The sequence below is a fragment of the Martes martes genome (assembly GCF_963455335.1).
Source record: "Martes martes genome assembly, chromosome: 13".
Classification (NCBI taxonomy): Eukaryota; Metazoa; Chordata; class Mammalia; order Carnivora; family Mustelidae; genus Martes; species Martes martes.
In genome coordinates, this window is record NC_137901.1 from 30,084,001 (window position 1) to 30,107,431 (window position 23,431).

General features: G+C 35.7%; 1 protein-coding gene across 1 annotated transcript in view; it reads left to right on the forward strand.

Moving 5' to 3' along the window:
* The window catches only part of RIT2 (Ras like without CAAX 2), a gene marked incomplete at both ends in the record, with an annotated part of 376,588 nt that overhangs the window by 55,676 nt on the left and 297,481 nt on the right, over nucleotides 1-23,431 (forward strand). Inside the window, one exon of the mRNA XM_080821830.1 lies at nucleotides 19,092-19,148. Coding sequence (XP_080677956.1) covers nucleotides 19,092-19,148 — 57 coding nt within the window. The remainder of the gene's footprint in view (nucleotides 1-19,091; nucleotides 19,149-23,431) is intronic.

A 23,431-nucleotide genomic window follows, 5' to 3' on the forward strand; every position in this document is an offset into this window, starting at 1 on the left:
CTCAAATTCCAGCAAATTATCTTCCTATATTTATCAATTCTATTCCTCCCTTTCTGCTCTGCTGCTGGAGTCTTGTGTCAAGCCTTCATGTTTTCTTGCCTAGCTTTCCTACAGCAGTTTCCTAACAGGTATCACTGCACCCAGTAAGGCCATTTCATATCTTTTGCTTCATTTTTGTTCTGGGTTTTGTTTTCAATATGCAATTCTGAATATGTCACTTCCCTCTAAAAAAATCATTTCATGATTACCCATTGCTTTCTAATGTTTAGCATGGCATAAAGGCCCTTGGTAATATGACCTGGGCTTCGCTCTCTATTCTCCATCTCGCCCTTCCACACCCTGGGCTCCATCTGAATTACTAGAAATTCCAAAATGTAGGGATGCTTGGGTGGCTCACTCGGGTAAGCCACTGCCTTCGCTCAGGTCATGATCGAAGGTCATGGGATAGAGTCCTGCATCAGACTCCTTGCTCAGAGGGGAGACTGCATCTCTCTTTCTGCCTCTGCATGCCACTCTGCTTGATTGTGCTCTCTCAATCTCTGACAAATAAATAAAATCTTAAAAAGAAAAAGAAATTCCTAAGTGTAACGTGTTGTCTGAGCCTTTGGGACTCCTGAGCATGCTGTTTCCTTTGCCTAGAAGTCTCCACTAGTCGCACTCTAGGCACATTATTAACACATATTCCCCATTCAAAGGAAGCCCCCTCCCATTCAGAAAAGTAATTACTCATTTCTGAGATTAGATTGTAGTTCTCTCCTCTTCGCCTAAATAAGAACCTGTGATTATTACAACATTTTAGTGTCCTGAACTCTGCTCTGAGTTCCTTGAAGACAGGGTTTACCTATTTCAACTTCCTGTCCCCAAACTTAACAGAGTGCCTAATTGTAGTGCAACTGTTTGTTAAATAAAAGAAGACTAAAAATTAGTAATATATCTAGGACGGCCCTTGTGGATTAGCACTAAGGAAATTGAACTAGAGCTGTTATTGTGATTTGTCTGTATTAACTTAATGAGCTAGCATTAGCCATTGTGAGAACTCAGCTCTCTTGACACTATTGCTCAATGATCTTTCTATCAAACCCTGGACAACTTCCAGGTAGTCTTACTGTGTCATTGTTTATAAAGGGAAGTACAGCCTGTCTTTGAAATTTCACATGCCAGTGCTCATTCTCATCATGAATATTAATGCTGGTTTTCTGGTTATTTCTTCATAATTCACCTAACTTCTGCTCCAGAGAGTAGGATACTACATTAATAGTGTTGCAATTTATATACCAAGAAGAGAAAATGACAGAAAACAACCCTAATCACGTAAGCAACGTGCATATTCTAAGCATACACAATTCCTTTCATTTTAGTATAATATGGTGTAAACAACTTTAGAAACCAGTACATTGATTATGTTCTCTTCTCTACTAACTCATTAATTCAACAAAAAATAAATGAACAACTGGCATTCCCAGGATAATACAAGGACTATCAAACAGTGTACTCATAAAAGCAAAATACCAGTTGATTGAAATGTTACATTTCAAACAGATGGGATAGCATCATATGAACATATGTGAGTCATGGTTTACAAAAACATCATATTCTAGCTAATTTGACCCTGAAACCACAATGCGATATTAGAAAAGAGAAATCATATAAATTATTCCAAATAAAAGAGTTCTAAAAATCTTGATAAAGAACGGTCACAGAGATCTTAGAACTGCCCACTCACTAGTTAAAGTTATTTTTATGTATTAGTTCCATTTTTATGACAACCCATTATACATATTATTATTAATCCCACTTTATAAATGAGACAACTGAGAAACGAAAGAATTTCCTGACTCTCTCATAGACACAAACAAGTACCAGAGTCAAGACTCAAATCCAAAAAAATGTCTTAATCCTCTAATACTTATTTCCTTAACTATTTCACCAGAGTGATAGTTGAGTGTAATCTTAACAACCTCATCTAATCATCCAATTCTTCGAATTATTGGTCTCAAAAAATCTGATGAATTCATTTATTATCAGTGGCAAATCAGTCACAAGTCTTTACTGACTACTTCCCTCAGAAGCCACTTCCCTGGTCTTGCATGTTTCCGGTTTCACTGTCAGTTCCTAAGGCTGCCTCCATCCATAACCAGCCAACTTCCATCCCAGGGAGGGTCTAAACAGTCAAATGCCTCAGCATTCTGTGTGTAACATGGTTTCAGTGAAGGGAAGGAACAACAGAATGGAATTTCAATACAAAGCAAAAACAAACTTTAAATTTAACATCTGTCATTAAATTGCCTCAAATTTTCTAGCCATAACCCACTGCAATGTTTCTTCCTGGCATGTCCCTTCTCTCTAGGAGAAATCATAAAAATCATTCCAGAAGAAGACTAGAAGAAACAAATCTTGATACATAATAAGCCCCTGGTTTTAGACTTTGTCATAGTAATTTCTTCCTTTTTCTTCACATATAACTTATTCTTCTCATATGACCTCCTCACTTCCCATTTCATAAATAATTACATACTTTTAAATAGTTATTTTCTCAGGGTGCCTGGGTGGCTCAGTTGTTTGAGTATCGGATTCTTGATTTCAGCTCAGGCCATGATCTCAAGGTTGTGAGATCCAGGCTCACGTCAGGCTTTGCACTGGATATGGAGCCTGCTTGGGATTCTCTCTCCCTCTCCCATAGCTCCTCCTCACCCTCACCCACCTATCTCCCTCTTATAAATAAATAAATAAATAAATAAATGCTTATTTTCTTCTTATGTTTTTTCAAGAAATGTTTCTGTAGAAAAGCTCAAACCTTCCATTAAAATATAAATTAGAAATTTAGTTTTTGGTGGTTTTTTTGTTTTGTTTTGTTTTCAGAAATATCACCAAAATTTTAATTTTAGCAATCCTCAGGGAAGGGTAGAGGGATAGATCTTATAGAAATATACTAAAACTGGGGCACCTGGGTGGCTCAGTGGGTTAAGCCTCTGCCTTCAGAGGGCTCTCTGCTCTGCGGGGAGCCTGCTTCCTCCTCTCTCTCTGTCTGCCTAACTCTCTGCTTACTTGTGATCTCTCTCTCTCTCTCCCTCTCTGTGTCAAATAAATAAATAAATAAAATATTTAAAAAAAAAAGAAATATACTAAAACTTTATTTATTAAACAAAGCATTTATTTTTAATTCCATAATTTGATATGATGTGCATTTGTAGAAGTGGTGAAGTCTAATTTTGGCAGCAGTTTTGGGAAAAAAGAAAGACAGGAACAAGGAGAAACAGGTGTGTGGGGGAAGGGAGACAAAGTGAGGGGAAAGGGAAAGATGAAAACAAGAAAGGAAAACACATCAGCACAATAGCCATGAATATACGACACAGAGACATAGAGAAGAGAAGGTAGAAAAAAGGAAACGAGAAAGAAGAAAAACAGATCTGGAGTTATAGTTAAGTATCTTGACCAAGCAGGCTGCCCTTTGTTTTATCTTTAATTACAGGCTTTTAAAATGTTACTATTTGATGTATGAATAATCATTGTTCTTTTCACCTGTCTTCATTTAACCAGGGCTGAGGTTATACTCTAGATCGATGGTACTCAAACCTTTTTGTCTTAAAATTATTTCATTCACTTGACAATTATGGAGGGTCCCCAAAACTTTTGATTATATGGGTTATTTCTATTGCTACATACCATATTATAAACTAAAATTTTATAAAACTGAATCAATTAATTAAAAAGTTATAATAAATATTAATTTAAAAATATATTGCAAGAAAAAGCATGTTTAAGAAGACTTTATTTATTTGAGAGAGAGATAGCACAGAGGGAGAGTGAGGGGGAGAAGCAGACTCCCCTCTGAGAAGAGTCTGATGTGGGGCTGAGCTCAGGCCCTGAGATGAAGTCAGATGCTTAACTGACTGAGCCACCCAAGGGCCCGAAGAAATAACATTTTATATCTACATTTTCCAAAACAACAAATAAGTTGAGGAGAATGACATTATTTTACGTATTTTAAAATCTCTGAAGATACCTAGCTTAAAAGACAGTTGGAGTCCCCTGCCTACTTCTCTGCTCAATATGCTGCAGTGTGTTGTTTATGAAAGAAATCCAGTTTCATACAGATATGAAGGTGGAAGACGTAGAACTTAATTAACTCTCATGAAAAGGCCTCTCAGATCTCTCAGAGTTATTTGACTGCATTTTGAGAACCACTGTCCTAGGCAGAATAAGCACGATTCAGTTCTGTAAATGTGGACTGAGTCAGCACCTGCCCCGTTGCAGGCAGACTACATTCCAGAGCTGTGTTGGGGTGGAGGCATGTTTCTCATGGAGGCTGCAAGAGTGCTGAATCCAGCCAGTGGATTTGTTCATGTCACCGTAACAAATCCAGTATAAAGAACCAACTGGCAATATGTTGAGATTTAATAATGTAGTCACAATCTGCCCTAAACTGTGCATCTCCTTTAAATTTTATCTGGAGTCATAATTATGTAGACCTAATCCTAACCTCCATGTCATTTTTCATTTGAACAGATGTTGTACCATGTCCAGCTCATTCTATGCTTTTGTAACTGTAAAATTGATTATTCTAACTAAAATTATAAGACTTTTGCATCAATCTGTTACTTTTCAGATTTCTAGGTTTGTTCCTTCATTCCATCCTGTCATTATTGTCCTAACTCTTCCTTTGGATACCTGGTCTATTAGCCTTTACTTTTAGATTTATGTCATTTCATATATGTTGTGAGAAGGAGCATATAGTTTGAAATACTGTATAAACCAAGGAATGTCCTTAAAAGTATATAGCATTATATGTAAAAAGAAAAAAAGAAAGAAAGTGTGGTGTTATAAAGATTATTACAGTGGTGCCTGGGTGACTCAATCGGTTAAGCATCTGACTTCAGCTCAGGTCATGATCTCCTGGTCCTGGGATTGAGCCTCACGTTGTGCCCCCTGCTCAGTGGGGAGTCTTCTTATCTCTCTGCCCCCCTCCCTGCTTGTGTACTCTCTTTCTGTCTCTGTGTGTGTGTCTCCCTCAAATAAATAGATAAAGTCTTTAAAAAAATAAAGTTTATTACAGTAATTAGCATGGATGATCTGGGTGAGGCCACAGAAGTATGCCTTTTATTCAGGGGACCACTGGTCTTCCTTTTCTAGAGCTTTTCTCCCTGGCTGAAGCATCTGTCCTGTCATGAAGGACCATAAAAACTGATAGAAACTAATGATATTTGAAGAAGAGTGTCTTGGAATCCAGAATCATTTAAGGCATTAGAAGGGAACTTTCAGTTAGGAAGAAGGGAGTTGTAATGGGGCAGGAGAAAATAACCCATGCATGCCAATGCCCTTCTGGTAAAGTAAGCAGATGACTAGTGTGGAGAGAAAAAAATCTCTTCCTCTAGCCATCTCAGGTTCTTGAGCTGGCTCCATGTAAGCTGGACTAAAAACAGATTCAGAAGAGAAAGTAAGAAAGCATACAAATTTATTTCAGTTTTACATGGATGGAGTCTTCATAAGGAAATGAAGACCTGAAGAAGTGGTTTTATAGGTTTGAAGAAGAGTGGAAAGTTATAAAAAAATGTGATAGGACAAAAGGGTACAACCTAAGGGTGGTAAAGCGGGGGTGGGGGGGGTGGGGGGGGAATACTTACCAAGGCCAGTTTGTTCAGCTTCTCTCGGCATCCCTGCTTCTTCAGAGACAAGATGCTCTTTTCCTCCAAGCCTGGGAGAGTAGCCTTCACGTGAAGGTCTTATGACCTGCTTCAAGGGAAACTGAGAATATTTCCTACACCTGCTGTTTCTCAAGTTCCTTCACTTTAAAATATTCAATATGCCAATGTGTCATATTTTGGGGTAGCTTGTCCTGAACTTCATCAGTAGCCTATGACCTGGTCTACAGAGTATTATAAAATTCCTAGAAATAAGATGGAGAGTCATCCAATAAAGAAAAATTCTTAACAAATACACAAATATTACAGTACTCTAAATCACAGGTGTTTTATGCCTTGGGAATCTTCTTCCAAAGCTATGAAAGAAAAACCTTCAGCCCCAAGACATATGATGTCTATCAGTTACTAATGTGATGAAACACCAGGAAATGCTTTGACTGCAGGATGAAGGTGTCAACAGAGTAAATTATTATTGTAGCAAATAATAAGAATATAAATTTGGATACAGACTAGATACTAATATCTATTATAACTCCCATGACAACCCAAATATATTCTAAAATCTGAGCCCTTTAAGATTTTCAGTTACTAATGCCTATTCACATGAATCAGACTCCAATAACTGTCTCCATTAATTGTTACACTAAAAATAGAGTTAGGGAGAAAGATATATTTACCTACGTTAGTACATGTATACAGGGCATCAGTAGTATTTCATTTACCTAAAGAGATGAGGTTTATCCTAAGTGATAAAATACTTGGGAAATGATTGGTGAAAATGTCTATTTTTCTTCTTTGTTTCATTGAGTACAAAATAAACTGTCAGAATAGAGCAAAAAGGAATGACTGGTAATATTGAGTTTTAATATCCATCACTTCTTTTTGTGCCCCATCAATCATCCTTGAAAATCAGTCAGTGAAGATAAATAGAATTTTTAATGTCCTGGAAAACACCATTTCTCTCTGTTGGCAGAGAGTTTATGGGGAGAGGAAGAAAAAAGGATGTGAAAGGGAGTACTCCGTGAAAGGGAAAACCCTCGGAGATGGAGACTGCAGGGTGGCCTCTCCCATCCATCTCCCTGGTTTGGTGTCATTCCCCTCAACCAAATGGTAGCCTTCCCTCCCCTCCCTCTCCTCCCCTCCCCTCCCCTCCCCTCCCCACTTCTCCTCTCCTCTCCTCTCCTCTCCTCTCCTCTCCTCTCCTCTCCTCTCCTCTCCTCTCCTCTTCTTTCTCTCCTCTTCTCTAGTAGACTCCATGCCCAGCATGGAGCCCAATATGAGGCTTGAACTCATGACTCTGAGATCAAGACCTGAGCTGAGATCAAGAGTCAGATACTTAAATGACTGAGCCACCCAGGCACCTCCAAATGGTGCCATTTTCTAATCTACTCCTTAATCTCCAGATCTCAAGCCCTTCCCTCTCAACCATCCTTACCCTATATCCACAGATGTATGGGCACAGGGAAATATACCAGACAGCAATAAATGTTTTAAAACTAAATGAACCCTTACATTCTCATATTACCTGTCCACCTTTCAACCATAATAATTGGTGGAGAAAATCCAGATTTTGCAGGCATAGGTTTGGCATTTGTCTGGGTTACTGAGCTTCCTACATCTTGATATAAATACGCTTAATTTTACTTTTGATTTGGGAGGCACTAAACTATTGCTGAGTTCCTTTTTCTAAATGTTGATTCTGTAAAAATTTAGAGACTTGAATAACCCTAGAGAGAACAGGAGAGCCCCATTCCTGTTAGAGATGTATGAATTATTTAAAAAGAGTAGTGGCATCAGAGTGAAGATGATTGCTCTCATCTAATTTCTGAATTTTAGTATTCTTTATGGTCTACCCAACAGTTTAAACTCTTCAGTATTAAAACACAAAGAAGTAAGGAGTAATCTTTGGATGTCTTTGCCAAACTCCATGAAGACCCTCTTATATATCTCTATTGTTATTACCTCCTATTTCCTTGACTTTAAAAGGATCTTATTTTTCCTGTTTGGGAGCATTCCAGGTTGAAAACCACTTCATCTCATTCAAGTACTCAACAGGGTGGCCTGCCCTTTTTGGGAAACACCCCATGCTGTGGCTTCTCATGAGGCTGTTTCTGACCCCTTGATTCAATGCACCTTTAGAAAATGTTTATAACTGGGAATGCTGGTGGGAAGATAAGAGAAGTATCAACCACTTTCACCTGAGTTTAACTGTAAGTCAGCAGATAATTTTAGACTTATTCACTTAATTTATTAATTCAAAAATATAAGTATTTCTCACATATCCATGCTATTATTCAACAAATGGCCCACTCATGAGAGAGCACACATTTTCAGTTAAGAGAGAGGAATTGGAACACCTTGGTGGTTTAGTCAGTTAGGTGCTGACTCTTTTTTTTTTTTTTAATTTTTTTTAAGATTTTATTTATTTATTTGACACAGAGAGAGAGATCACAAGTAGGCAGAGAGGCAGGCAGAGAAAGAGGGGGAAGCAGGCTCCCTGCTGAGCAGAGAGCCCGATGTGGGGCTCAACTCAGGTCATGATCTCAGGGTGAGGAGAACAAGTTTTGCATGGATCTCTAGGCTGGGCAATTTAAGATTCTCTCTCTCCCTCTCTCTTTTTCCCTCCCTCACCCTCTCTCTCTCAAAAAAAAAAAAAAAAAAAAAAGAAAGAAAGAAAAAGAAAAGAAAAGAAAAAAGAAAAATGAAAAAAAAGAGAGACAGAGAGAGAGGAAATAATAAGAAGTAGTTAGCACAGTAGAAAGTGTCTGACTTTGGAGTGAGTCCTATGGCCCAACCAACTTTATTCTGTGATAGATCTGTGACCTTGATCAAGTTAATGCATAGATTTTAAAACATTTTGTTACATTATTCCTTTAAGGAGTTTTGAAAGATAAGGTACACAACTTGCATCCTTTCTGTTTTAAGATTTTGTTTATTTATTTAGAGTGCACAAGCTGGGGGAGGTGTGGGGGGAGAAGAAGAGAATATCAGACTGCCCACTAAGTGCAGAGCAGGATATGGGGCCCCATCTTATAACACTGAGACTATACCTGAGCCGAAATCAAGAGCTGGATGCTTAACCAACTGAGCCACCCATGTGCCCTCAACTTGTACACTTTTAGATTGATATCATCCTAAATTTAAATTGTTTTAAAGGGTATAATTCTAGCTTATTTTAAATAATGGTGTTTTAAATAATGATACATTTCTTATAAATATATGCATCAAGGCATAAGAGATTCTCTTTAAAAACTGCACGGACAAGTTCTTTAATAGTGGAAACTGTGACATTGTTCCTAGTCTTCCTGGAACTTGTATACACATTAAATTTTTTCCCACAGAAACCCATCTTAACGTAATGTATCTTTATATTTTAGCAATGATCCTCCAATAATTTTACTTTTTTCTATAGTAGTAGTTGTCACCATCTAACAGACTATTGATCTATATGCAAATGTGTGGCATTTTTATTTCTGTCTCCCTCTCTAATTCCACACTTTCTAGAATGTAAGATCCTAAAGGGCAGGGGCCATTTTCCTCAATGCTGTGTCAGAAGCACCTAAAGGCAGGGTGCGGCCCATTATATAAAGCGGTGTCTGATGCTTTTTGAATAGAATAAATGAATGAGTGACTATCAGGAAGGGAGCCTAGGAAGCTCTAGTGAGGAGGAATGGGTTTTGATTTAAATTCATTGGTGAGAGAATTCCTCCCAGACAGGTCACATGTGAATCATAATCTGAGACAAGCCAATCTATCTGGGCATAGAGCATTTCAGCAAAAGAAACAGCACCAACAACAACTTCCCTGGAAAGGGTCATGGCTGGAAAGTTTTGGAAAACCCCCAAGAAACCAGTATGCCTGGAACAGAATGACTCAGTAGAAGAATTAGAATAGAGATAACAGAAGGAGATTCTAAATGTATAAAGAACAAATGATGGTAGTGAGAACCACAGGAAGAAATAGGTATTGCAGAATGCTTAATCTGGGTGCATTTTTAAGTTGTCCTGTCTTCTTCCACTCATATTGCAGATAAGAAAAATGACAGAGAGTTTAAGTAATTATATCAAGGTACCACAACAGACCAAGGGACAAATGGAAGAACATCTTAGTGACCAGATTCCCATCATCTTTTCCACTCCACTGACAGGCCTGAATATCCCAAAAGGAAAGTCATGACTTGTCAACCTCTATCTTTGCATAGTTAGATTATATTATTCTCCAAAGTTTCAGTTCAGTACTCTTCATAAATATTAAACTCCTCTGGGGGTCAGGGAGTTGAGGAGAGTAATAATAAAGTACTGTGATTTTATGCAATATTTTAATCTTTTGAAAAATCTGTAGAAAATTATTCCCTCCTTTTTATAAACTTCCTTTTTCATAACTGTTAGTCTCTGCCTCTGGGCAAATACCACTGACATTCCAAGCAAGGTGATACATAGTATTGTCAGATTTTTCATGTGGGTAAACTTGGTGGTTCAATGCTGAATTATGCAAAACAAGAAGCAGTTGATTTAAATTTAACTTTAAAATGAAATAGTAAATTATTGGCATATCTGAATAATAAAATGGACATTTAAATAAAGAACATATGCAAAAGAAGAGGAGTCCAATCAAAGTGGTTTGTTTTTTAAAAAAAGTATTATATTTAATCTCTCACCACTGCTTTTGTATGAACATTGAAGATACAATTGCCTATTATTTATTGTATGTATTTAATGAATATTTTATGAAGTCCAGGAAAGCACTACATTTACATAACGTATGTTAATGGGTTGGCCACTAGTAATGGAAAGGGTCCTTGATACAAAATCCATCCGGTGCTTCCTGATCTGTGGCTTAATATAAAGTAAATGTCCATTTCAATGGGGGAGGGGAAGAGGGGAAGTATCTTGTTTGCTAACAAAGGTCATCCACTAATTGTCATAATTTTAGAAATCAAAAAGACAGAGTATGAGTCCCCCAAATATACTTTATTTCTATCCCTAATTACTTTGACTAAGATTACAATGGATGACTCAGTTTTTCTGATCTTTAAATGTCTTCTCTGCCTGTATGCACTCTGCTCTTTCTTTGTCTTCATAAAGCCAATGAAAGACAGACTGACTTTAGGGGAAGTGTTTATGTGCATAAGTATGACAAACCTCCCATCACTATCTCTTGTCCCAGTTTTTTCATTACGGCCACAGAGTTGAGCTGAAAAAAACAAAGCAAAATGAAACAATAATAGCAAAAACTTTGCCCATCATTTCAGATATACCCTTAGCTAGAGAATTAATTTTTAAGTCTATAAAATTATACAGATTCCTGCCATGTAGATTGCTTTAACTTATAAGAATTTAAACAGATGGGTTTCTTGGTAATAATTCCTTGAGCTGTTCATCTTTAAATAAAGATGCCTTATTTTAAACAAGTAGACACATCCCTCATGGGAATTAGTAAGAAAAATAGTAGCATTAAGACCTGATAGTTTTTCAGGGAATGATTATTTTTTTGGGGGTGAAAAGGGTGATATTTTATTTTTCTTCATTTGACATTTTCACATTTCCTTCTGATGGTCCTTTCCCCCATGTACTAGAGACTACTCTGTGTTCACCAAAATCCCTTTCCTTTCCTTCATGATATACACCTCAGCTTCATAGGCCCAGAAATATAATGAACGGATCTTTGACAAAGGAGTAAAGATAACATAATGGAGCAAAGCTAGTCTCTTTAATAAATGGTGCTGGAAAAACTTGGACATTCACATGCGAAAAAATGATTCTTGACATAGACTTATACAGGTCAAAAATTAACTCAAAATGAATCATAGACCTAGATGTAAAATGCAGACTTACAAAGCTCCTAGACGATAACATAAAACAAAACAGAGGACATTGGGTATGGCAATGTCTTTTGAGATACAATATCTTTGCATAATCAATGAAAAAATAATAAGCAGGACTTTATTAAAATTAAAAACTTCTGCTCTCCCAAAGACAGTATCAAGAGAATTAGAAGATAAGTCACAGACTAGGAGAAACTATTTCCAAAAGAAACATTGATAAAAGACTTATTCAGGGGCACCTGGGTGGCTCAATCAGTTAAACATCTGACTCTTAATTTTGGCTCAGGTCATGATCTCAGGGTCCCGAGACGGAGTCCTATGTGGAGTTATGCACTGGGTGTGGAGCCTGTTTAAAATTCTCCTTCTCTCTCTCTCCCTCTACCCCTCCCTCCAACCCCCTCTTGTGTGCTCTCTCTCTCTAAAAAAAGACTGTTATTCAAAATACACAAAGAACTCATAAAATTCAACAATAGGAAAACAAACAAAAACATGATTTAAAAATGGCTACAGACCTTAACAGACACCTTGCTGAAGAAAAAATATATATGGCAGAAAAGCATATAAGAAGATGTGCTACATGGTACGTCATCAGGGAGATATGAATTGAAACAACAAAGCACCACTAGACAACAATTAGAATGGTCGAATCAAGAATATTGATGATACCAAATGTTGCCAAAGATGTAGAGCTAAAGTTCAAATAAATGAACTTGCATTCATTTCTGGTGGGAATGCAATGTGGCACAGACACTTTGGAAGACAGTTTGACAGTTTCTTAGAAAACTCAAACACATCTGATACAAACATATCTAGCAATCATACTCCTTGGTATCTACCCAAAGGAGCTGAAAACTTATAGCCATGTAAAAACCTGCAAATGATGTCTATAGCAGCTTTGTTCATAATTACCAAAATTTGGAAGCAATGAAGATGTCCTTTAGTAGGTGAATAAATAAGTAAACTGTGATATATGCAGACAATGGAAAATTACTTGGTGCTAAAATGAAATGAGCTATCAGGCTATGCAAAAACATGGAAGAACATAAAGTAGGTTAGTGTGAATAAACTAAACTTGCCTAGTAAAAGAAAACAATTTCCAATTTGGCTCTTGAACAATATCCAACTATGTAGTATACAGTAGACCCACTTAAAGTACAATGATTTAAAAGCAAAAGCCTTGGCAAAGATAAACTAAGCAAATTAAAAATAAAGCAGTGATTACAATGTTGGTATCAGACAAAAAAGACAAAGATAATTACATGTGATGAGGAAAGACTCTCTTTAATAATAAAAACCACAAACCACAACAAAGATATTACTGGTAACAATACTTATACACCAAATAAGACCACAGTTATCTGTAATCTGTGAACATAAACACCATTCTTAACAAAAGACAGAGCAGAGGACAGAATATAAGAATATAAAACAGTTAAAAATAATAAAGTAAATCTTATTGTTGCATATATCAATACTACCTTCTTATCACTATAATTGTTTTACTAAACACATTAATTATATATTAAGACACCAAAAATATTAGCAATTACATAAAGTGGAGTTATTAGAAATAATAATTTCTGATTACAAGTCAATAAAACTGAAATTAAAAATAAAATAAGCAAAAAAATCTCCAGCTGGAAATTGAAAAGAGCTTTCTACTTATCAACTCATACACAAAAAGGAAAAATACAAATAAAAATCATAAATTTCTTAAAAGTAATACCAAACTATGTAGGGGATAGAAAGTAGAGATCAGAGGATAATTCATGTCTACAAAAAGTTTACCAACAAAATTAAAAGAATAAAAATTAAGTTAACAAAAAAAGTAAACCAAAGAAACACAGCAGGGAAATAATACAGACAAAAGCAACAAAGGAAATTAAAGAAAGTCAATGGACATTATTAATAATAGTAATCACAATGAAATAAACATTAAAATTTTCTGAAAAAATCAACAAAATAGACAAACTAATAACTAATTTAAGCAAATAAATAATGCAGATAGCAAACAAAAAATTTTAAGGCGGAAATTGCTACTAATACAAAGGAAATTGAAAACATCATTAAGCACAGTTCTTTGAGAAGACTGAAAACCTAGATGGATAAGTTCTTAGGATAATGCAGTTTCCTAAAACTGTCCCCAGGAGTGTTAGAAAACTTGAACAGATAAATAGGCACAGAATAGAGAAAGTTTATCAAGGAAATACCTCTATTAGAAAGACAGCTGACCCAGATGATTTCACAGGAGATTCTACTAAACCTTTAAAAAACATCCAGTTCCAATGCTATATTAATTGTTTGGGAGCATAGAAAGTGAATGAAAATCTCCCAAATTATCTTATAATGGAAACATAAGATTGATACTTATCCAGATAAAGATAACCCAACGAAGAAAACAAACATTACTTATTGATAATAACCTGAAAATCCTAAACAACTTACTGGCGGACTCTAATACCACATTAAGAAAAATAAGACATCATGACCAAATAGACTTGGTCTACTTGCATCCTGGATGCAAAATTGGTTTAATATTTGGATGGCTATTAAAATAAGTTATCCCTCCCAAAATGTTACCACATTAATGGTTTTTAGGAGAAAAATCATATGATTATTTACATTGTACTGAAAAAACTTTTGAAGAAATACAACTCTGATTCCTTATTAATTTCAAGAAAGCAGAAATCAATCACTATTTCCATAATATGATGAAATATGTAATATAGCACAATATTACTACTGTGAAAATAAAAGTTATTCCCACTGAGATCAAGAAAAAAGTCAAAGATGATCCCTGCCTGCACTGTTATTTAATACTGTCATGGATGGATGAATTAACCAATGAGTATTAACAAGAAAATTTATGAAACAAAAATTGCAAACTGTTTCTATTTGTAGATGATATGGTAGAAACTCCTAAAAGGTCATGATAAAAATATCTCAAATAATAAAATAGTTTAGGAAGGTAGAGAGTTGAAAATTAGCAAATACAAATCAATAGCCTTCATAAAAACAAATAATAAATACCCTAATAGCTCCCTTTGATACAGAGATTCTGTGGTCCAATATCAGTATTTACCTGATTCATACACTCAAGCCTATTTGGATCAAGGTCACTAAGATACCTAATGAGATCCAACCAATATTTGTACTTGCCTCCCATCATCCCTTCTCATTTCTTCCTCAGCATTCTTATCCCTGGCTAATATCCACAGCCTACTGTTGAGCTCAGTAATACTGTCTCTGAGATAAGAACTGCTAACTGTGCACTGGCAAGGATTTGGACTCTGAGTGGATCTCTGAATACAATAGACCCATCCTTATATGAACCAGAGTTTCAGTACTTTATAGAACATTCCTTAACTATTTCAAATACATATATACATTACATCACCCCCCCCCCCGAAAAAAAGCTCAACAAACCTCTCTCATTACTGAAATACTACAGTTTTTTTGGTAAACCATGAAAAATATTCTGAATCTGTTGGTGTAGAGCTTTTCTAAAGTGTATGGAAAATGTGAGATTGCTCCTCTTCAAAATTTTAGAAAATGACTCTTGTTATCTTTTACAGAACAGGAAAGCCACAGACAGAATAAGTCTAGGATAATATTTGTGAAATTTATTTCTAGTAATATCTTGCCCTCCTTTCCTATGTCTTCCTGAATAAACGGACTATAATTTGTTCATGATTGCCAGGTGGATTTTATTAACTGATCCATCAAACTGGTTCACACTCAAGGTTACGTTAGGAATTTTGTATATTACTCCTCAAGGAATACTTAAAAAAACAGACAAACAAAAATGCATAGTAAGAAATGGATATCTATGCTGAATATTAGGAATTCTGAAGAGGCAGATTTGAGAGGTTGGGATTCTCACATGCTCTTTAATCACAATTTTTATGGTTGTCTTCTTTTTAAGCAAAAGACTGATTACTGACATGTATGGTTATTTACTAGGACAATATCTCTAAATATTGTGAACATATGTGTATAGGAATTTGTATTTTGGGAAGGAGACATAGACCTTCACTTTCATTAGACACTTAAAAACCGATGAATTCAGGTATTATTAAGTCAATACAATAAAACCACTGAAGAGAAAGGGGGAGCTATTATTGAATTTCTGACAGAATGGTTCTTTGGCAAAATAAAGAGAATCCCCAGACCTGAAGGATGTAAATCTGTATGTAAACCTATATGTCATAAAATAAATAGAATTTAGTCCCCAGTACAATCGATAGGTATTTAGCAGATTAGTTATCTCCAACATTGCATTTGACATGCATTTAGGAGAGATTTTTCAAAAATTGTTTGTTTTACATATCATCTCCGCAAAGGGGAACTGGCTCTTAGATAGCCTATCAGGCGTCCACTTTGTAAAACACAAAAGAAACTTTTACAAATCAATCTTTCTAAAATTACCTTTTGAAGTCTGGAATAAAGCTCAGCTGGCTCCCTCTTCTTTGGTTCTGTCTCAGTGGTAGGTCAGAAGACTTGAGAATTGAAGGGCTTTTTCAATTATACAATAAGCAGCAGCTTTCCATGAAAGCGCAAACGCCATCATCTAAATATATGCTAGGTATTCTTATACATACTTGTAAGAAGTAAATCTTTGATTCATTTATTTCTGATACCGGTTTTGTGATTCTCAAGTGTTGTATTAAACACATCTCTCAGTTCCCCAAATGCGTACATATTCTTCCTTAAATTTGTTCCAAACTTCTTCACCTTCAGAATTATTTCCTAGGTTTATAGAAATTAACCCAGACCCTAGTTATACACAGTGTTTTCTAATGCTTTTGGGGAACTTCTAGGACTATCATGTACTGGCTCCTCTTCATTGAACAATTTGAATGTGCCAATGGAAGAGTATGACATTTGAGTAGAGATATTATTAACATTGTTTAAGAAAAGCGGATCTGGGAAGTAAAGTGGTAAAAATAGATTTTACTCAGGAAATACTGCAATAGAGAATAAGAGAACTCCCTCAGTCTAGAACTGGGCTCAACTCCAAATACAGGGACAAGTGGAAATGTATAGCCAAGGAGCAAGTTGGGGGTCAGTGGATGGAAAATCACTAAAAGGGTAAGGGGGTTCTGGTTGAATAAACTTAATAGGATTCTTGCTGAAGGTAGGTCAAAATAATCGTGGGGGTTGGAGATGAGGAACTTGATCAGCTATCAAGGGTGACCATATATCAAATATGGAGAATTTTCTCCAAACTGACTTAGTAGGACTCCTACTAAAACTTGGTAAAGCAGAGATGAGCATGGGTACCTGAAGGTCATGGCCTGGTTTAGAAGGAAGCCTCAGAGGAGCCTGATGAAGGTTTGGTCAAGGAGAATCTTTGTTAGTATGATATAAAAATGAAGGAGAAGGTGAAGTCCGTGCTAGGACACAGGCTAAAGGCATGCTCAGAGGTGGAAAGTCCTTCCTTTCGTAAGTCTGAGAACACAGCGCAGCTGGTTGGACAGTGGTGGAAGTCAAGCCTGAACAGATACGATGGACCCATGAAGGACCACATTACTCTTTATCCTAATAGTTGCTGACATATGAAAACTAGATTTTTTTATTTTTTTTTTTTTAAAGATGACTCTGGTGTCACTATGAAGGTTAATGGAGGTAGAGGAAATAGCTACAGAGAAATCGATTTTGAATCTATGGCAATAGGGGTTTAAAATGTAAGGTTCTAAACTACAGTAATACCAGAAAGAATTAAGACGTATTTGGAAGATATTTTGGAGGTAAAATGAAAATTTATGGAGACTACATGGAAGATATGAGAGGGGAAATGTCCAATGACATCTTCAAGATTTTATCCTAGATAACTGATTATCGTAAGATGAATATGAGACTCTTGCCACATAGTGAATAGGTGTGTAACTCTTTGCCTTGAGTAGAGTGGAGAATCTCCTCATTTTAGTTCTAAAGTTACCATGTCTGAACTATCTTTGAAGTTTAGTCGATTAACTACCCACACCAGGCCTCCAACCAACCTCTGTACTCTATCTGGGAGTAAACCAGTAAGAGGAGAATGCTCTTTTTAAAACTCACAATGTTTTCCAAATTCTCCTTGATATCTACTTAATAAACATGTTGCTTTTAGTTTGTTTACCTGAAATACTCTAATTCCTAAAGCCCCCTGTAATAAATGCTCATTTGTATTTCAAAAATTTGCCCTAAACTGTCAAATTGAGTAATACTTTCATATGGAGATTTCCTTTGTCAATGCAAAGACAGGAAGTAAACACTATCAAAGTGTAAACAGAAATTCTTTTTTCACTAGGTCAGGTTCTGTTTCTTTGCATTTCTCAGCAAGGTTGGACTAGTGCCTTATACAGGTTTGTTGAATTTAACTGTCTTCTCTGTTTTGAACATTGGCTGAAGCATGAACACATTGTTAAAGAAAACCAGAGCTAGACAGTAAAAAGGTTAAAATAGATTTTATTTGCAGTAAGGCAAAAAAGAATTCATTATAGAACTGGGCTCAACAGGAAATACAACAAGGAAAAGTGGGTATTTATAGGCAAGGAGTGCGATGGGCATTGGGGGATGGGAAATTACTAACAGGAGCCATCAGGAGTAAGGGAATTCTTGCCAAACAGACTTCAAGGGATTCTTGCTGAATGCAGGCCAGGAGATGAGATAACAAGGGTGAGAGATTCCCACCAACATGACTTACAGCAGGATTCTTGCTACCACTGGACTATGCAGGTCTAGCAAGGGCAGGGACCTAGGTCAGGTTTTAGTTGAAAGGAAGACTCAGGAGAGGCTAACTAAAGTCTGATCAGGGAGTCTTTGTCTCACACACAAACCCACCAACCCACCCAAACATACACACACACACACACACACACACACACAGAAGGAGAAAAGGAAGAGAGTTATTACTCATGAATTCCTTTTACAAGTTTTGTTGCCTAAGTTCAGCATTCCATTTGTCTCCTAATAATGGTTATTTATATGAAGAAACTATAATAGAAACATTATAAATATCTCATAAAATTATTGATTTGAAAAGAATATGGAGAATTTGGAGGAAATACCCCCCAAAAGTAATGAAAATTAATAAGGGTACCTAAATGGCATGGATCAGGCAAAATAAAAGTAACAAATAATTTTAAATAAAAGTTGACTAAGGATAAAAACTCATATAATCATGTACCTTTATAAATAATAGAAACCTCAGAGATTATCTCCTTGTTTTCAAGATGAAGAAGGTAAGTAATTCCTAGAATATGTATAGGACCTTTAGTGAAAAGTTCTTCTCAACCAATACCAACTGTTATACCAAAGCAAGCCAAGAAGGATCCTATGGCTACTTTATATTCTCATTATGTCAAGACTTCTTATTTTCAGTACAATGCAATTTTTATTAAAATACACCGAAAATTTTGACATATTGATTCCAGAGAAATATCTGGCATTACTTTCCTTCTATATAACACTTTTTCTCCCCTAGAACTTTCTCCAACATTTGGTGGTTCATGTTGCATAATTAAGTTAGTCACTCTGAGAAATAAGTCACTAGATCTTATTAAAAGACCGATGGACTACATTGGAGAATAACTTATTGTTGAATCAATGAATTTTTATTAAATTGAATTTATTTTTTTTTTCAGCAATGACAATGCAGTTTATTAGTCACCAGTTCCCTGATTATCATGACCCCACTATTGGTGAGTATAAGCTTCTTTTCTCCTTTGGCCCATAAAAAGGCATTCTAAATAAGTGGCTGACAAATACTGTTGATATCTATGGAGAATAAGAAATATATTTTACTATGACTCAGTAACATACACATAAATATAGAATATATAAGCCACCATAACACAAGCTTCAAGAAACAATATTTGTCCTTACTTCTTATTGTGCACTCTCATATTTTCCATTCTACTCTATTTCTTCCTGATAAATGAAGTTTGGAATACATTAAGTTGATTTCAGGATCCACTAATGGATATCTACCTGTATTTGAAAAGCTCTGCTCTGGATAATATAACTGATGTGATTCTACGCTTATTTGGTCATTTGTTCACTTAGTGTCCGGATCCAGTGTCTGGATCTTCTATTGCAGAATTAGTTAACTATGTTAATGGTGCATTTGGAAAAGACTTTAGATACAGATAAAGTTTTGTTTACTATTCTCATCTGGTAGATGAGGAAACTGAGATCCAGAGAGTCAAAATATTGTTAGAGCCGAAAATCCAGCCATGTTTCATTCTTGCTATACGATTCTCTTTTTATTGTACTAAATGCAAAACCACTGCAATTGGGAAAAAGTTTTCTTCCTCTATCAAAGCAGAAAAGATGTCTTTAACATTGCTTTACTCCTGCAAAGAGCTACTCTAAAGGATCAGTTGGAAATTCTCGGAGTCTGCTATAGCACCCCTTGTCTAGAAACAAATTATCATTGAGGGAAACACATAGTTCTGAACCTCTCCTGGTTGCCTCATTGCCTGGACTGTGAACAATTTTGACTACACACCTCATTCCTTATGCTCTATTCCCTTTGTCTGAGAATCTCCTACATCACTTCCAACAGGTATGATTCTCTAATTCTTATTTTGCACATCAGGCGATTTTAATTCAAGGTCCTACTATGTATATAAAATGTTATCTTATATGGTATAGGATATTTGCCTGAAAACCTATGCTGAAATGAGTAAAATGTACCTATTTTGAAATGTCCCACGATTAAGCCAGACTTCTTTAAGAGTTGAACCAATTAGTAAGATTTCAATGCAGGAAATTTATGCATTGTTAATCAGAAAACACTTCCTCAAGAACTTGAGTTTTGTTTCTGAAGAGAAAATAATCACTTTGTAAAGTTTTAGAAGCAATTATCTAAATCCATTTGCCAAATATCTTGCTCCTGGAATGCTGATGACTTTGCATAACCCACTCTGAATTACAGAAGAGGAGAAATCTCTAGGGAAAAGCCCCGACCCTTTTATCTTGTTGGAAAATTCAACAGTACAATATATCATTTATGCTATCACAAATTCACTCTATTGTTCATTATTTTTCATCATCGTTTAAGCTTTATGTTCATGTTTGAAAAAACTACCTTTGCTCACCAACCTCTCCCATTTAATGGCTTGAATAGGGCAATATATGTGAATAAATTATAAATGGCTCTTTCAAGAGGAGAAAATGAGAAGAATATGATGATGATTTCTTTATATTTCCATGAAGTACATCCATCATTTGAAATTAAGCTAACTGGACATTCTGTACTAACAGATAGCTAAAATCATACCTTTATCTGGTTATAAATAAAAAAGGTTTAGAGGAAGAAGTTTGAAAGTAGAGACACAGAGCACTTTATTACTATCAACTCGATTTTCCCATCATTATATTTCTTGTCTTCTTTAATGAAAATATTGGTTAATAATTTTCCATTGGTATCCTGTTTGAGGAAGGTAAAAGTTTCAATAATTTACTTTTCATCTGCTCAAGCTATGTAACTATAACTCAGTCTAGCTGATTTAATGACCCCTCAAGAGGAAATTCATAGTACTACAATTTTTTTTAAAGATTTGTTTATTTATTTGACAGAGTAAGAGACAGTGAGAGAGGGAACACAAGCTGGGGGAGTGGGAGAGGGAGAAGCAGGCTTCCAGCCCAGCAGGAAGCCCGAAGCGGGTCGGATCCCAGGACTCCAGGATAATAACCTGAGCCGAAGGCAGACACTTAACGGCTGAGCCACCCAGATGTCCCATATTACTACATTTTGAAAATTATATAAATTAGAGAGGAATATGCCTATCAAGGATACTCATTTCACAATTATATAGGAAATGAATATCTTTTCAATTCTGTGTAGATTTGTCATTCTACTGACTGGGGTTGTTGAAGAGCTTTTTTCTCTGAAATGTTTGAAGAATTTGCATGGTTTTGTTTTCTTCCTTATGTTCATCTTAAAATTATTTTTCTTTCAAATCTACATCAATTCTGAAAGTTTAGATTCCCTTTTTTACTGACAAAAATTAGGGATAGCGTCTGGTACCAACGAATGTTCTACACAAAGGAGTAATAGCTTTCCTTATTAACTGACAAAATTTTCAATGTCCGTAACCAATGGGTCTAGCATCTGCAAATTCACAGAAGATACCTATGAAAGGAATATTGAAAGGTATTGATTCTATTCTTTCATGAGAAGCCCTCACTTAAAAATTAACTTAAGTTCCTTAATTTAATTAGGTGCCAAATATGGATAAATTGAAGCTTTAATTTAATCTTCAAAATGAGTATCTCTAAGCATTAGACATTAAGTATGGTTTGATTTTTCCATAGTAAAGTAATTATGGAATAATAAGAAGAAACATTTTGACCAAAGTCCTGATGTTCAACCCTTTGTAATAAACACACATGCTATTTTTTAATTAGCAGTAAATCATTAGAGATAACCATTGCATGTAATTCGATCGCAAAAAAATGTAAATGCCTATTCTTTGCCAAGCAATCTGCTTCTCCTCTAGAAAGAAAAGATTAATATAGCACAGTTAAAGCCCTTAAGGAATTTTCAACTCGAGAAGAATTCAGACAAATATACAAATATTCATGCTACCTATGAAGTCAGTTATTACTATTAAAAAGAAGCAAAGTATTGAGGGGTTTTCAAAGGATGGAGAGGAAGTACAGTGATACTCTCTTAAAGTTATAGTCACTGTGATTTGGATCACAGTTTCCCATGTGTTTTAAAAGCCTGCTTGGTTTCCTGCTGTCCATTCTAAAATTCAGGATTCTTTGAAGAAAGTTTTCAGAGAAGTCTGGATTTCTCAAAGACTCAAGATATCTGAGAAAATGACCCAGAATGGTTTGTTTTGCCATGTCATTTAAATTTTATTGCAATTTGGGGTGCCTGGATGGCTCAGTAATTAAGTGTCTACCTTTGCCTCAGGTCATGATCCCAGGGTCCTGGGACTGAGTCTGACATCTGGCTCCCTGCTCAGCTGGAGACCTGTTTCTCGCATTCCCACTCCCCCTGCTGATGTTCCCTCTCTTGTCTCTTTCTCTGTCAAATAAAGAAATAAAATCTTTTAAAATAAATAAATAAATAAATTTTATTGTAACTTGCTCAAAATTAAAAATCTTATTATATATAATTTTAATTTTGTATCAATTAGATATCAAGTTGTTGATTTTTTTTCTGAAATAGAATATGGTGTTCCTTTCCTCAAAACCAACAATGTAAATATCAGGTTCTCATTTATGGACTGTGTATTTAGTCCAAATTATTTATTGATATATTTATATGTTAAGAATTGTTTCCGTTCATGCTTTTATCGATAATCAAATGAAGGCAAACATATGAGCAGAGAAAACCAGGTAACTTCACTTGGCAAATTATGGAAGATGGAAACAAGATATAGTATCAAATAGTTTCCAGATATTGCTTATTGCTCTGAATAAGACATTTGATACCAGATAGAAAATTCTAAACCATGAAGGATTTGTGTTCCGTCAGTTACAGAGTATCATAACTTTGATCAGGGTCATTTACATAATTAGTAATTATCTCTCGCTGTCTTCAAAGACTATTGTTTTGGCCTCCTTCTCTGCAAGCCTCTAAAATTTTATCATATATATTTAGCACCTGCTTATCATATATTTAGCACCTGTTCTGTGCCAGGTACCATGCTCTACATGGATAAATAGAGATAAAAACACAAGCTGTGCTTCCAAAGCACTCCCAGTTAGGTGGAGAAGATAATTCAGCAAACAAGATCATGCACTGAGTTCATGAAATAGAAAACCACAGGTGCAGAAGAAGAACAATGTGGGCATATCTCACCTGACCTGAATACACGTACAGCAACTCTTCTCCATACTGAGTTTTGAAGAGTGCATAGGAGTTAGGCAATTGAAGAGGAAGGAAGAATAGACATTCCCAGAAGAGCAAAAAATACCCAAGAAAGGCAGTACAGCATGTGACTGAGATGGGGGATGTCTGGAA